Below are 17,029 nucleotides of genomic sequence, written 5' to 3'. Positions count from 1 at the left end.
AGCTTACAGTATGTCTACCATGCCCAAAACTCAAAAGCTAATGCTAAGCCAAATGAAAGGGTATTGCTACCTGAGGAAGAAATTTGAACAACCAGAAATCTAAGTATGGAAAGGGTAGAGCCTCCATCCCTTAGCATGTGAAAAATAAATGGTTAAAATATAATAAGATGGAAAGCTTAATTTGGAAGTCTTGACAGGGTCAAGGAAAGCCACTATTACTTCCACATCAAGAGGTTTGTTTAGAGAAAAGCTCATCTACTGAAAGTCAAGGCTTCTTTCTGACCAATCACTAGCCTTCGGCAGATGAGATTTCAAGAGAAACAATCAAGTCTGAAGATATAGGAGTTGATGAATGCCATTGCTCAGTTGGCTTGGCATTCTCTGTTTTATAAATCAAACAGTGTAAGCGGAACTATTTTGAGGAGTGCAGAAGGTTTAAGCATGTCTAGTTCCAGTTTTTCCATTTTGCAGCATTCTCAGAAATTTTATAGTCTGGAGTATCAAAGAAAGTTATCTCAGGAATGTTCTCAACTATGATCAAAAGTCTAAAGACCTACCTGTTTTTACTGACATCTAAGTGACAACAATTTTCTCATGTAATTCTTCTTAAAGCCGAATTTTTCAAGGGGTTGTGCTCCAAGTGGGCTATTAGAGCCTGCCAACCCACAACTTCAATGACCAAAATATTCTAGGCAATACAGTTAGTACAGAAGAAATATATTTTATAGATATAGTATCATCGTTCAATACCTGCCAACAAAAAAATTTAAGCCTGACCAACTTGTAGGATGCTGCAAGTCAAGACTCAGATTGAAAGGTTGTCCTGCCTTTATTACAAAGTTCTATCTAATTTTGTAGCATAAGATATAAGGCTAAGAAACAATGTAGATAAGGCAAGATAATTTTATTTAAGTCTAAATAAAGCCTGACAGATAGGTAAATGGGACTACAAAGTACAACTAGTGATGCTAATATGTAGGGGAACCCTTATATGGTCTGGTTAAGAGTTTAGAAAAATATTCAAATTCTACCCGGACTGTGGTAGGTATCCTAGGTTTATATCCTCAGTTAAATTTCAATATCTTTTTTCTAAACAACTTAGTTTTGACTTCGTCTTTGATTTTCCATATGCTTCTCTACCAGCATACTGGCTCCCCTTGTGTTTTCTCTGTGAGCACTGCTTTGTAACCAAGCTTTGCTGTGTAGCCGACTGAATCAAGGTTGTTAGACCAATTTAATTCATCCTCCTTATCTCTAATTTTGATTGTACTTAGTTGCAACAATGCAATATGTTAAGTTGTTAACATAGCCAACTCGATTGTCAAACGAATATCCTTCCAAACCTGTTGACCTTGCTGATATCTAGTGCTGTTTCTGCATGGTGGTCAAATTTGGATCCACAATATCAGCTTGATTGTGTGCCATTGTTATGCAGGGTCTCAATAGTTTCTTCATTAATCTCCTGGAGCCTTTTAAACCTCACCTAGGGATCTTCACCTATTCTCACTTTCTCTCCATTTCCTATTCTCCACATTGTACTTAGTTGTAATATATAGACTGTTGTATAGACACTCTATATAACAGTGCAATTTGTCTTATAGCTTTACTAATTCTTTAGCAACAGTGCAATTTGTCTTCTTACCCTCCACAAGTCTTAACAATCAATTCTTCAATTATATGTTTAGCACCCTTCACTTGAAGATAGGATAATTCTTCCCATCAAGCTTAACGTTGGGTAGAGGGATGCTTTAAGATGAAGCTATCCTCCCCCTTGCTCAACAATTCTCTACAGATCTCATAACAGAACCAAAGGTAATCTCAGGAACAGCGTACTATACTACTATGACAAAGAACCACAATTCTGAAAGAAACATCAGTTTGGTTAGGATCTTCAAACAGCTACCAAGGAATCAAGCAAATGCTGCTCTGCAATTCCAAGACTTCAAGTATCCAGATGCATTGCATTGCTCTATGGCACATCAATGCAATTAAAGGAGAAATTGCATTAAAGGAGAAATTGAAATTTCCCCAGTGAAACATATGAACAAGGTTACAATCAAGAGAAACCAATTATCCAGCTTGGCTTGTGAAATATATTAGTATTCCCCAAAACATTAAATGAAATCAGATGATTATAAAATGGATAGTGTACCTTGCAATAGATTATCAACCTTCCTCCAAGACATGCCAAATGTGAGTGCACTGACCAAAGTAGAGGTGGAAAGCTTTGATGTAAATCTATTTATGGGTCATCATAGGGTTGTTATCTGGTCGTTTTAACACTGGGTAACAAATCCAATGCAACAAATATTGGGCATATAGATCATATGATAGAAATAACAAAATGTAGTGGCTAACCTTCTGATTATAAGTATGAGGAAATGAGTAAAATCCCTTGCATTTCAGTTGTTGGCAACTTGATGTACGCCATGGTATGTAGCCAACCAAATAGTGCACATTCAATTCGAGTAGTGAGTAGATTCCTTGCAAATCCAGACAAAGAACATTGGCAAGTAGTAAAGTGAATTTTAAGGTATTTCAAATGTACTAGTAATTATGTTTTATCTTTTGATAATAAAAATGTTGCGCTTGAAGGTTATAGAGATGCATAAATGGCTGGAAATATTGACATGAGAAAGTCCACCACTAGATATTTATATACTTTTGCAAGTGCAAGTGTCTTTGAAGTTTAGTTTGCATAAAATAGTAGCCCTAATGACCATAATGAGTTTTGAGTATTGTTAAGGGAAAATTGGGTTAACTTTCTAAACATAACAAAAATTACTCATGCATCTCATACCTTTTTATGACAAGCATCATTGTAAATGATTTTGAAGAGATGGATTTTTGATCTCATGCAAACTAATGAATGCATTTAGGATTTGAACAATTTAATCCACAACCTTAAACTAATGAAACAAAAAATAATAACTACAGGATGATCTATCTTGCTCACCGGTCCAAGGAAAAATTTTAGGGGAGGGGTGAGGCTATAATGGATTGTTCATCACCAACAGTCACTTGTGTGGTGCTTGGATTCTATATTGTTACCCTGCCTGCATATTCCAAAACCAAAACTATAATAATTCTTCTCTTTTTTGTTTTTGGCACGTTTGGTATTCATATTATCAAACTTTAGATGCAACTATTTTCGCAAATTGCTAATGAAGGATTTGCCTATCTAATCCTCCACTTATTTTGCTTAATCCTCACTCCCTTGTTTGTACTCGATTTAATAAAAAAATTAATTTCTCATAACTTCAATTTTGGGTTTTCTTCCCTTACAATCTATTTTATTTTCCTTCCAACGCATAATTCTCTGCGAACCAATGACAGCAGTAATACCGCGACTTGTTCAGTAACGAAAATCCTAGTGCACAAAGTTGCACGGCATTTACGGCAACTCAAAACTTATTGTACATCTTGAATAATCATTTATAATTTTATGATTTAACAACTTTATAAAAGCGCAACTGGAACAAAACCATAATATAATTAGAATAAAATAATTTATATTAGAATAAAATTGAAATTGCAATCCTTAGACTCTGAATGTTAATGACAGAAATCGAAATTCAACAAAGACACTGTTGCTAACAGAACACAGGATTGTAAAAACTTAGAACACGGGATTTTCAACGTTTTACAGACAAGCTACCAAATTCTAAATACACAATCCTCTAAAGACCTGCTACAGATGACCTGGGCCCAAAAGCCTTGGCCTGTCATTATCGGTCATCATTACTTTTCTGCATTAAAACTGAATATTTATTGAACACTGTGTTCGGAATTTGAGTAAGTTTGTCTCTGATGAATTTCTTGTCCTGCACCCTCAGATGGACGCAGCATTTGGTGTTTATAGGCTGGATATTACTGCTGGTAACCTCCATATCTTGGAAGAACATGGGATTGAGAATTTCTCACTGCGTGCTGACTCCTATTGCCAAATGGCATCATGCTATCCTGATCTAAGTAGGAATTTGTTCTACCATTTTGCTGGTGAATGCCCATTCGTCCTTGGTAGCCATGGTACCCATCAATAGAGACAGAAGACTGAATTTGTTGGTGTGAACTATCATAGCTATGATGATTCTGATTGCCATAGCATCTTTCACCATAACTATTGGAAGCAGACATGGGATAACCCTGCTCATTATTCTTACTGCCCATATAAGTTCCACCATAAGAATTGCTAGCAGAGGCTGTATAACCCTGACCATAATTCTCATTGGCATTGTATCTTTCACCTTTATTGTAGGTTCCACGATAAGAATTGCTAGCAGAGGCTGTGTAACCTCGACCATGATTATCATTCCTGTTATGACTGTCACCCGTATTGTATATTCCACCATAAGAATTGCTAGCAGCGGCTGTATAACCCTGGCCATATTGCATATTCTTGCCTCATCAATAGGGGCAAGAATATGCAATATGGCAGAATTGATGAAGATGCTTACATTCTCTCTAAAATATAGATAATAAACTAAGTCAACCCTTGGACTCAGAGCAATAGGTTTGGATCACCCTAATACTATAGCCAACGACTCAGGTCTCTGCCTAAGAAATGGGATTCCCATTAGTGATATGCATGATTGACAGAATTCAGTACATGATAACAGAGCTAGTTTCGATGGCCCTTTGTTTGATGTTCCACTTCATGAATCAGAAATCAAGCATGTGACTAAGATTGAGGAAGAAAAGCAAGCTTTCGAAATTGAAAAGGATCGCTTTTGTTTCCCTGAGCCTGTACACAAAGCTCATTTAGCGTTTTGAAGATCCTACTACTTACAACACTGAATACGAGAAATACTTATGAGATATATAAGTAGACCCTCATTCTCATTTTAAATAATCTCATATTACAGAAGTCTATTGGCACACAAACTGAAGTCCACACAGATTTGCATGACATATTTAATAGGGGCATGAATATGCAATATGGCAGAATTGATGAATATGCTTACATTCTCTCTAAAATATAGATAATAAACTAAGTCAACCCTTGGTCTTAGAGTAATAGGTTTGGATCACCCTAATACTGTAGCCAACAACTCGGGTTTTCCCAAACTCGGGGCACTTGCCTAGGGTATATAGGCGTAGGTTCTCATTCTCATTTTAATCACCTCATATCGCAGTAGTCTATTGGCACTCAAACTGAAGTCCACACATATTTGCATGGCATATCTAATAGGGGCAGGAATATGCAATATGGCAGAATTGATGAGGATGCTTACATTCTCTCTAAAATATAGATAATAAACTAAGTCAACCCTTGGACTTAGAGCAATAGGTTTGGCAAGCCACCAATGACAACAAATGAATTTTTATTTGAGATATGTTGCATATATTACTTCGAAGGTCAAATCACTACATACAAGAATTTCTTTTATCACATGATATTCCAAGATATAGATAATCCTTCAACTCAGGTATGCCATCAAATTAGATATGCCTATGGAGGGTCATGAAAACCTGAAAAAGTCAAACGTCCAAGAATTCTTAAGGTTCCACAGATCAACAAAAATAAGGCTGGTTTTTTTTTACAGTGCCTATCAAGGAACTCCAAGGAAATGTGAAACTAGTAGCATTTTGTATTTAATAGAAAAACGTTATGTTTCTTTCAAGTATGCAACAGACCAGAGGACTAATAATAGAGCTGAGTTTTACACTTTATGGTTACTTCTGAAATGTGCAACTTAAAAAGGAATTGATGGTCTCTAAGATATGGGGGATTCAAAACTGATTATAGATTGGGCAAATGGAAGAAGCCATATTGAAAATCTGGTGCTTATTCTAACCATAAACAGGATTTCAGAGGTAAGAATGAAGTTTGCAGAAATTATCTATTTTCATGCCTATGGAGAATTCAATGAACATATTGTCTAAGTAAGAATTGTCAATGCAGAAAGGGCCACTGCCAGAAAAGGAATTTAAGGGTAAAGTTACCCCAGTTAGAACTATGCAATAATTGCGTTGCCTAGTGAATGAAGTTTTTATACTTTTTGAGGGACCCGTAGCATCATCATCATTTGGACTGGAGTATTTGTGCTTGGCTGGGCTATTAATGGAAGCAGGGGGTTTACAGAAGGCCCTTGTTTATTATAAGGGGGCAATCAGGTTGAAGCCTATATTTGGATGTTCAATTGAGCCAAGGAAATGTATTAAAGGCTATGAGAGAGCTTCAAGATGTAATTTTGCGCTACCAACCAACAATCCAATTGTGTATTGACTATCTATTTGCCTTCGGGTATTTATCCAACGCTTTTTATGAACAAGAGTTGGCATTACCACTCTAGAAATATTCTATCATCCTGGACTCCATCTTTTTGGAGGTATAGAATAACCTGGGTGATGCATTGAAAATTTATGGGGAAAGTGGACGAAGAAATTGCTTGTTACCAGAACTACCTTCAAATTTAGGAAAATCATCCTCAGGCTCTGACAAATTCTGGGGGTATTTATATGGAATGGAATATGGTAAATTTGGTTGCTGCTCCTTTTTGTGGGATCCAACTGATATATAATGCAGGGGATGTCAAAGGTTCTCAAACAGTTTCCTTCAATTTTCCAAATGATAAGAAAACAATAAACGAGGTGGGAATTGCCATGGTCATGCTCAAAAATGTTGCAGAGGCTAAATTGAGGTCTATTGCAGGTACATGCATTTCTGAAGAACAAAACCAATATGTGGATTCTGAATCCATGTTCACACATATGGTTTTCAAAGAACATTGTCATGGGATTAAGCTTTCCAATAACAAGCAGTCACTTGAGAATAGAACAAAAGGATAACTTCTTATAGCTCCAGATGAAGATGCACTGAATGTTTTGGCAAACTTCATGGCTAATGAACAACGATATGTTGTATAAATTCTACATATTTACAACGTAGAACCAGATTATATTAACACAACATTGGTAACTGTCTTCCATAATTTTATAAGGGAGGATTTTGGTGACATTGTTGTATTCTTAATGAGGCAAGAGAGAATTGAAAGACTCCTGCAAAAGTAGGATACACATTTGTTTGAGAAAATACCACAATTATCTGTTGTTGTCGGAGTAGAAAATTGCCTTGGGATAATGGAGGTCCTTCCAAGTCCATGGTTGAACTCATTTCCACCAGCTATTCTGTGCTTATAGATACTACTCCAAGGGAACATAGCCTGGTCATTTCACATCCAAAGTTAACAATCGTGCAAAAAGAATCTTCAGACATAGAGCTAGATTTTGCAAATCTGAGTTTTGAGGTAGTCTCACAACTAGTAAGTTGGTTCGATGAACTAGCCAATGAGATTAATTCAAGTAGAAGGCCAATTAGTATACTTGATAATGAAGATCTTCAGACAACTAATCCTTATATAAAAAGTCTAGTGCACCAGGTGGATGAGAATTGTCTTTCACTGACATTAGATTGGCCTAGTCCTAATGCCATTAATAGAATGAGGCAGCCGAGAATGGAAGAAGAACGAATAAGGAAATGGAACATCAGTTTCATTGTTTTCATGACCAAAGCAGATGGTAAGGCAGCCGAGGATGAAATGCAAGAGTTTAGCTAGGGTGAATTGGTTACACTTCCTTTCCAAGACGATGAGCATCAAATGAACATGATCGACACCATGGCAATGTGTGTGGTTGATTGTAGTTGTGCTTATAAGCAAGAAATAATGGGAAGGGGACGTGACCTTCAATTGATGAATTTCTTAGTTGACCTTAGATTAAAGGAGCATACATACTACATTTTTCCGACCTATTCATTTTCTCAAGAAAAACTACTTCAAACACCGTAGACAAGGCTTTTCACCATGGTAACTGAAAGTGGACAATGGATACCACCACTTTTATCCCAACAGGAAGGCATGAGAAGTCTAGAAAAGGAGAAAGGTTGTAGTGCAACTTATACTGCTGGAAAGAGTGGGTGGGTTGATCTAGAGCGCTCCTCAATTGACAAACAAAAAGGCGGATTTGAAGACACATTGAAAGCCTTCACCCTGGAAAGAAATCAGATAAAAGAAGCTATGGATTTTTCCTTGGATAACATTGATGCCTCAGGGTTTGATGAGACTTGTGCATTATTGTGGGATATAGATACTTCTGTAAAGATGGGAAAATTTCCATATTCAAATACTTCTAGTGAATCTGACCCGAACAACAAAGATGACATTGTCTTAATTGATTCTGTAAGGGTAATTTTGTGGATAATAAGGAGAAATCTAATATTGGGAATGGAAACGCTTCTAGAGTCTATGGATGCCAAGCAAGGCTACGAGGAAATTTTGTTGCATGCTCAATCTGCTCACATGCTTCACTCTGGAATAAAACCAAGTTCAAATTTTGATCATACTATGTATGAAGATGTTATAGTCAAAGATATTATTTTGTGTTTGAAAGCAGCAAGCGAAGAGCAGTGGGAACAAATTGAGTGTGCAATCGATGATGGTACTGGGATTAACTTTCGATATGCACATGGATGGACTTTCTTTCATTGGACTGCAGATTCTTAAGGAAATTCTATTATTTTGTGTTTGAAAGCAGCAAGCGAAGAGCAGTGGGAACAAATTGAGTGTGCAATCGATGATGGTACTGGGATTAACTTTCGATATGCACATGGATGGACTTTCTTTCATTGGACTGCAGATTCTTAAGGAAATTCTACTATTCATAGGGCATTGTGTGACCATCGTTACCAAGAATTAGCTGAAGTAGTTATTTCAATGGGCAAAGGAGATTTATCAACACAAGAACCACAATAGTAGTATAGTACGCTGTAGAATTTCTTCCATCAGAGATTATTAGGGACAGAAATATCATTGCATATTAACTTGAGCTCACAATATGATACACCAAAATTATGTGACAAGGCCACTCGATGCATATGTTTGCGATTTCCTATGTTGAAGGTTCCAACAATCATTGCCGGCACCAACTGCTCTGGCCCTTATCACCGCAAGAAACAATATGACGTACTGTGCCAAAGAAGCACAACATATTCAGCGAATTGAAATTTGAAATTAACCTATCATCTGATAAAATAACCCTGAAAATAAAAATGACAGCGTATTTTGACATTAAACACCCAAGAACACATCTGGATTGCACAAAAATGAGCACAATCTACAGCTATAAGAAAGCTAACAGAATGAAAGGGAACACCAAAGGAAAAAGAAACGGACATTTAACGAAATAGGCGTGATATAAGCAACAGATAAAACAGCAATGACCAGAAAGTTACTGCAAAAATGGTGCAGATCACGGCTACTTATCCCATGCTTGAATATCAGCAGAGTTAATATACCTTTTACACGAACATGAGAATAAAGGGGCCTAATTTCTCGCGCTCAGCCAACAAAAGTACCCACTGTTGTTGCTGCTGCAGTGGCATGAGCCATTCAAATCCAAGAAACAATGGATACCGAAACCAGAGAAGAATAAGCGGATTGAAATCTGAAAATGCAAGAATATCCCACCGAAACTGATGCTGCTAGATTTGTGAACTAAGATGAAAAAACCTATTTCAAAACCATTTTTATACAACAACCCAGGGAGCCATATACACCAAAACAGCGGGCTGAATCCGTCAAAACAGGGATCCGCCCTCCATTTCAAAATAAATCTAACATCCCATGACCAAATCAACCCTCACAAACCACTCCCGGGACCAAATCGACCCTCACAAACCACTCCCAAACCAGAAAATCCAAACTGTAAATCAAAATGGGGGCGATTTTGATCAAATACGATTCCACAAATATCAAAATGGGGCTATTTTGATCAAATACAATTCGGTTAGTTTATCCGCCCTGGGCTAAAATAAAAAAATAAATTAATTTTTAAATAAAATATGGGCTAATTATATAAAAAAAAAAATATTATTTTAATTAAAAATTCGCCCCATTAAAATATAAAAAGCCTTAAATTTCGCCTTTGGGCGATTATTCGCCCCTAAAATTAACCTTGTTCTTGAGGCATGAGACATGGAAGACTGGATGGATTTTTGCAGTGGGTGGAAAAGATAGCTTGTAGGCGACTTCTCCAATGCGCTGAAGTACTTGATACGATCCGTAGAATTTTGGAGATAATTTCTGACAACCCTCATCTTTGAGTGATGTTTGCTTATATGGTTGCAGCCTCAAAAATACCTGATCCCCTTCTTGAAATTGTTGTTCTGAGCGATGTTGATCTGCCCGTTGCTTCATGTAGTTTTGGGCTTGATGAAGATTCTCTCTAAGGTGGGCCAGCATGGTTGTGCGGTTCTGTAGGAGTTGATCCACTACTTGTACCTTTGAGCATCCCTTGATATAAGAAGTAGGGGAAGGAGGGAGTTGACCGTAAACTGCTTCACATGGAGTCATTTTGGTGGTGGCATGATAGTTGGTGTTATACCACCATTCGGCTAGAGGTAATCACTGTACCCAGAGATGTTGCTTTTCTGAAGTGAAACACCTAAGGTAGGTCTCCAGACATTTCTTGACTGCTTCAGCTTGACCATCAGTTTGTGGATGATAGGAAGTACAAAGTTGTAATTGGGTACCTTGTAGGTGGAAGAGTTCTTGCCAAAAGTTACTAGTGAAGATCGGGTCACGATCAGACACAATGGAAGTGGGCATGCCATGCAATTTGAAGATCTGATCCATGAAAGATTGAGAGACCAAAGTCGGTGTAAAAGGGTGGGGTAGGGCGCAAAAATGAGCATACTTAGAAAGTCTTTCCAACCACCATGATGACTGACTTGTTTCCTGACTTTGGATGACGCGAAATAAAATCCATAGAAACCTCCATCCAGATTGAGGCCGGGATGGGAAATGGCTGTAATGTGCCTGGGGATTTGACTGTTTCTCCTTTGTGGCACTGAAAAACGTTGCATTCAGCTACAAAAGTAAGAATGTCCTTTTTCATGCTTGTCCAAAAAAATGATCTTCGAGTCCGAGCATACGTCTTGTGAAAGCCTGAATGTCCTGCAGTGGGAGATGAGTGCAACTCTGCCAAAATGTGGCTTTTGAGGGTGGATGTTGGTGATATTACGACTCTGTCCTTGTAGCAAAGAATCTCATCCTGTCACAAGTAGCCCGCTATGGAATTTGGATCTACCTGCAATTGATTAATGAGTTGGGAGAGCCAGGGATGTGAAAACCATTCCATGTGAGCCTCTTCAATCCATTCTGGAATGGGAAGGGAAATTGCGAGCAGGGTACTTTCCTCCTCAAATTGGCATGATAATGCATCTGCTACTATATTTTCGTGCCCTTTATTGTAAATTATCTCATAAGCATATCCCAACATTTTGGCAAGCCATTTATTTTGTTGTGGCGAGGATAGGTGTTGCTCCAAAAAATATTTAAGGCTTTGATGGTCTATGCAGATTTGGAAACGTCCCCCCAATAAGTATGGTCGCGAAGTATCTACTACATGTAAGATGGCTATCATCTCCTTCTCATAGGTAGATTGTCCTAGATTCTTCCCACTTAGTTGTTGGCTTGTGAAGGCCAAGGGTTGACCTTCCTGCATTAATACCACCCCAATACCCGTACCAGAAGTATCACATTCAATCACAAAAGATTTGGTGAAGTCAGGTAGTGCTAATACTGGAGTGGAACACATGGCATGTTTGAGAGCTATAAAGGCATGTTGTGCTTCATCATTCCAGAGGAATGAATTTCTTTTGAGGAGTTGAGTGAGGGGCCTAGCAATGCAACCATAATTGCGGACAAATTTGTGATAGTAGCTTGTGAGACCCAAAAATCCTCTCAAGCTCTTCAAGGTCTTTGGTTGAGGCCAATCCTACATTGCCGGATCTTTTTGGGGTCCACCCTGACACCTTCACACCCCACAATGTGGCCCAAATACTCAACTTCTTCCATGCCAAAAGAGCACTTGGACATCTTGAAAAATAATTTATGCTTGCGGAGTAGTTGCAAGAGCAGATCTACATGTTGAAGATGTGTGGCCCAGGTGCGACTGTAGATGAGGATGTCATCAAAGAAAACAAGGACAAATTTTCTGAGATATGGTTTGAGCAGGTGGTTCATAAGGCTTTGAAAAGTGGATGGGGCATTACAAAGACCAAATGGCATGAACAGGAACTGATAATGGCCTTCATGAGTTTGGAAAGCAATCTTTGGAATGTCTACTTCTTTCATGCGAATTTGGTGATAGCCCGAGCGAAGGTCGAGCTTAGTGAAGAATTGAGCCCCATTTAGTTCATCTAACAAATCATCAACAACTGGGATGGGAAATTTATCTTTGACCATCAACTTATTGAGGGCCCTGAAGTCTGGACACATACACCATTCCCCATATTTCTTGAGCACCATGACCACCAACAATGAATAAGGACTAATGTTGGTACGAATGACGCCTGCTTCCAAGAGTTCCTTGATGATTTTTCAATTCATTATTTTGGGAGAACGGATATCTATATGGGCACACATTTCGTGGTTGGGCCCTTGGGACCAAAGTAATGCTATGATCATGTTCCCCTCTCGAGGGTGGAAGCTCATGAGGCTTGTCAAATACTAGCAGATGGTTGTTTAAGATCTGTTGCATCTTAGGATGAATATGAAGAGAATTGGGTTCACAAGCCTGGATGGCATTAAATTGGGCTATAACTTCCTTGGTGGCCCTTTTTTAACAATTTTTCCATCCTATGTGAGCTGATGATAGAGGGAGCTCTCGCCTGGAGTCCGCGAAGGGTATGTGTGTGGTTGTTTTGCTTAAAGCTCATATATAACTCCCAGAAATCCATTGTGATTGGGCCAAGTGTGTGAAGCCATTCAACACCTAGGAAAATGTCGCACCCTCCCATGTGTATGGCAAACATGTGGGTCTTTAAATTATAATCCCCTATTTGAAGTTTGAAATTTTCACAGCAACCTTCACATTTCATTGTCCCCCATCAGCAATTTGGACCTGGAAGTTAGAAACTGCTCGGACAAAACAATGCACTGCTTCCGCGACTCTTTGATGGATAAAGTTATGTGTACTACCACTATCAATCAAGACTACTACCGGGTGATGCTTAATAAAACCTCTGATTTTGAGAGTTTGGGGAGAAGAAATCCCTGCCAAAGCATGCAACGAGATAACTGGTTCTTCAGGTACATTGTCCTGTTGGTTGTCCTCTTCTTCCTCCTCTGGTTCCTCAAGTGGTGGGGCTTCCTCCGATGAACTGTGATTAGTAGCATCAATTTGAAAGAATTTGGGCTCCTTGCATTTATGCCCAGGGGAGTATTTCTCATCACAGTAGTAACACAATCCTTGCTTTCTTCTTTCCGCCATTTCTGCTGGTGACACCTTTTGAACCTTGAGTGTTTGGGTAGTGCTTTGAGCCTGGGTGGGGTGACCCTTGGCTATGAAATTTGGGTGATTGGACTGGGCCGCTAATGCACATTCTACTTCACGAGCTATCCTGCAAGCATGCAGCCATGAGATAGGGTGTTGCAGTCAGACGTGGGCTTGTATGGCTTCTTTGAGACCACTGACAAAACATTCCAAGTAGAACTCATCATGTAGACCTCCTGTGCGGAAAGCTAAGGCTTCAAAGGCTATAATATATTCGTTCATTGTTCCTGTCTGTCGGAGCTTAGTGAGACAACCCAAAAAGTTAGATTCATGGTCAAAGCGATCTGTAAGAGCTTTTTTGAATGTCTACCAAGTCAAGGGCCTTCTATAGCAAAGTCAATGCCATTGCCACCATTGCCATCTTTCATTGTCCAAGTACATGCTACCGACACTAAGCTGAGTCGCATCATCCATGATGTGATTCAGTGCAAAATATTGCTCCATTTGTACTATCCATGTGGCCGGGTGAGAGCCATCAAATTTATACATGTCCAACTTGGGTGGTTGCAACTGGGATTGTTGGTGGGTGCCAAATAGGTGAAGAGACTTGCTAGACTCGCCCTCAATGTTTTCATTGTCAATATATGCATCTGCGTGTTCCTCCATCTTGCCCTTTGAGAGTGTTTCATGTAAGTTCTTCAGCGACAACAGTACATCGTTCAATGTTGATTCAAGGTTGTCGATCATCTCATTGGCCATATCTTGAGCTCTAGTTTGTACCATGCACCGATCCGATGCACTTGAAATTTGGGACCGCCCGAAATTTTTGGCACTAACAATTGAATGGTACCCTCTTGCTCAGCTCGTCGACCTGATTCTTATGGGCTAAGTCTCCAATAAGCGTCCTAGTTTTTTTTTACTCCAAACGGAGTTTTACTCCTTGCTTAGGAATACTGCAGTAGCCGAATCCTAGAAAAATCAATGCTGCCCAAAGTCCTGCAAAAATCACGCCCAAGTATAGGAGCCCACATAATTAGTCAGATCTGAATAGCGGATCTGATTGTTGCAACGGCTACAGAGCCCAAACTACTAGATCTGGATGGCTGATCTGATGGATCTAATAGATCTGAATGGCTGATCTAATAGATCTAAATGGTGGAACTGATTGATGCTACTGCGAGAGAACCCCACCTGCGAGATCTAATCTGGCAAAGATGAAGCGCGATTGATAAGCCCCAAAAATGGGTAAATTATTGGGCTCATTTTGTCTATTATTATTGATTAATCCACCATTCTTCATAGTTTATGCATGCTTTTGAATATATTTATGTTAATTGAATGAATGAGAATAGTCACTTGACCATGAAGTCTAATACGTGCTTATTGCAGATTTTTGGACATCTTTTGGACCAAGGTCAAGCATTTATGAGCCAGTTGATAGCCAAATACGAGGGAACAAGGCTGAGGATTGGTAGGAAGGGTGTCTCCTGCACTAAATGACCCCTTCCTCGAGTTCTCCACCATCAGCTCGGAGTTCAACAGCCCACCAAAGATGATTTCCAGGGGTAGCCGAGCAGATTTTGTGAAGTGGCTGATTAACTGTAGTTTTGAGCAGCCAAGCCCCTCAAGTTAAGGAGGGTTGTTGGAGGTCCTCATGGTGCATAAGTAGGAAGGCTTCAAGCCTTGATAGTTTAGCTCTTGAACAGTTGTTTTTCGCACTTTGGTGCTGCTCTGCCTTTCAGCTCATTTTCGAGCTTTTGCTGTAAACATTTTTGTGACATGGTTATTTTTTGAGTAATGGAGATAAATTTCACTTTACACCAGCTCTGAGCTTTCTTAGGAGGCTATAGCTCTTGGGGTTGGGCCCAACCCAAGTGCCAGTACCTCCTTTGTGTACTATTATGTGTTTTCTTTGCATTCATAAAATAATTTCTGCTATTTAGGTTAAGATCTTGCTTTGTTACTTAGGTTGCTTTTGATGGTTAAAATATTTTTTCATGCTTCAGGTTTATTTGACAGTTTGATAAAGGAAAAGATCTAAAAAAATTCCATCAAGCAATCCTTGATCTCATCTCTCCCTCCTTGGGACCATGAGCTAAGACCAAGGCATACTTTCTGCCACAAAAACACTGTTTTTGCCTTTCCATGCAATTGCTAGTGTTAGATTTTTAGTTGGAAAAGTTGATACCAGTTGTGCTTGCATATTTAGATCTATTCTTGCTTAGGTTTCCATAGTTATCTTGCATGATTTCCTGGTCACAACTTGTTGTTCATCATGTTTCTGGTTTTTAGGTCAGATTAGGTCAAAGTAGATAGATCTCTGATTTTTCTAGTCTTTCTTTGATTAGTTTTGAGAGATAGTGTGTAGATCACCTGCAATACATCCCTGCCTATCCTTCCTTCATCACACACCCTGCTCCAAACCCAAATTCCAGATTCCTTCCCTTCATTTGCCACACTTTTCCAATTTGACCTAATTTCTACATTTTTGTGCAACATTGCTCCCTCCATCCTTGAACAAATCCAACCATATTCATCACTCCTTAGCCTCATTTACCAGGTCCTAGACCTCTTCACATCCTCATCCATCCTCCAGTTCCACTTTCCCACCGTTTTTCCTCCATCAACCCTCAAAATCCTCTCTCAACTCTTCCTGTAGAACCCCTGCAGACTTCCTATAGAAGATCACGTGAGCAGTTTCTCGAGATCTGATCGCTGTGAAACTCTCTGGAAGGGTGCTAGGGACCCCTTAGGCCCTCTTCTCACCTTCCCAACCTCTTGAAAATGCCCACTCCATTTCCTTTCGCCAATAAACCCCTGCACAGTTAAAAATAGTTAAAGCACATGCATAATAATTCTGCAAAATTACTCAAAAATACAAAAAGATGTGTTTTCCATATTTTCCTTCAGAAGTAGCTTAGTCACATGCATTTCACCTTTCCAAGAGTCAATCGCATCCATTTCTGCAACTTTCATCTCTTTTCTTGCACCAGTAGGGTTAGTCGGTAAAACTAGGGTTTGCTAGGGTTTGCATTTCCTTTCAGCTTTCAGCTTCTTTCTGCAAGTAGATTAGCCTCCTTTGAGTTAGCTTTCATCCATCACAGTTAAAATATTCTTCTAAGAGCTCATAGAGGTTGGCTTAAGCTCCTAGCAGACTTGTGCCAACTGATCAAGTGACAGCCTGCGGCAAGAGCTAGTACTTGTGCATACAGCATCGTCGCTTCCAAGTTTGTTACGAACTACCGAGTTGATCAAAGTAAAGAAGGAAGTCCCAAGAGTTGCAGCATCATTGCTGCAATACTGGAGCCCACCAGTGATCCAGAGATAGAGAAGGGAACTATGGTCTCCAGGAGTGTCAGGTGCTACAGATCGCAATATACATAAGGGTTTGACAGTAGTACTCGGCCCAATCATTCAGGGCACTGACCAAGGAGGATCAACTGTACCCTTAGCCGTACAACCTGACTACCCTATCACACGCATGAGTAATCTCACCAAGTGTTGTTCTTGGTGTATTTTAGCAGCAAGACAGCCGGCGATTTATCTATTGTGAGGTTTCAAGGGAGCCTAGGGGGCTTCTGATATACCCAGAGGGTACTTGGAAGACAATCCGTGCGTGGTTATGTCTAATGCGCTACTACTCGAAGGGGTATCCACAGGGGTTACAAGGGAGTCCAACAAGCATGACCACCTCTTGTATTTCCTACGTTCATGCCTCCCCAAATCCGTAGGTTTATGCGCTCAACGATAG

General features: G+C 39.4%; 1 protein-coding gene across 1 annotated transcript; it reads right to left on the bottom strand.

Moving 5' to 3' along the window:
• Positions 1-3,800: 3,800 nt before the first annotated feature.
• On the bottom strand, positions 3,801-4,395 carry LOC149145287 (uncharacterized). Its single transcript, XM_089452399.1, has one exon. The coding sequence runs from the start codon at positions 4,393-4,395 to the stop codon at positions 3,871-3,873; it is 525 nt and encodes a 174-aa protein (XP_089308525.1). The 3' UTR covers positions 3,801-3,870.
• Between the last annotated feature and the right edge of the window lie 12,634 nt (positions 4,396-17,029).

This window comes from Pinus tabuliformis, chromosome X, assembly GCF_031772625.1.
Source record: "Pinus tabuliformis cultivar Carrire ecotype Pingquan chromosome X, CPIR1, whole genome shotgun sequence".
NCBI classification, from domain to species: domain Eukaryota; kingdom Viridiplantae; phylum Streptophyta; class Pinopsida; order Pinales; family Pinaceae; genus Pinus; species Pinus tabuliformis.
The sequence above is the reverse complement of the archived record's forward strand: the minus strand, read 5'-3'. Positions and strand labels throughout refer to the sequence as shown.

Excerpts from the sequence above, each read along its gene's own strand:
- LOC149145287 (XM_089452399.1), bottom strand. The coding sequence starts at position 4,395 with ATGCAATATGGCCAGGGTTATACAGCCGCTGCTAGCAATTCTTATGGT.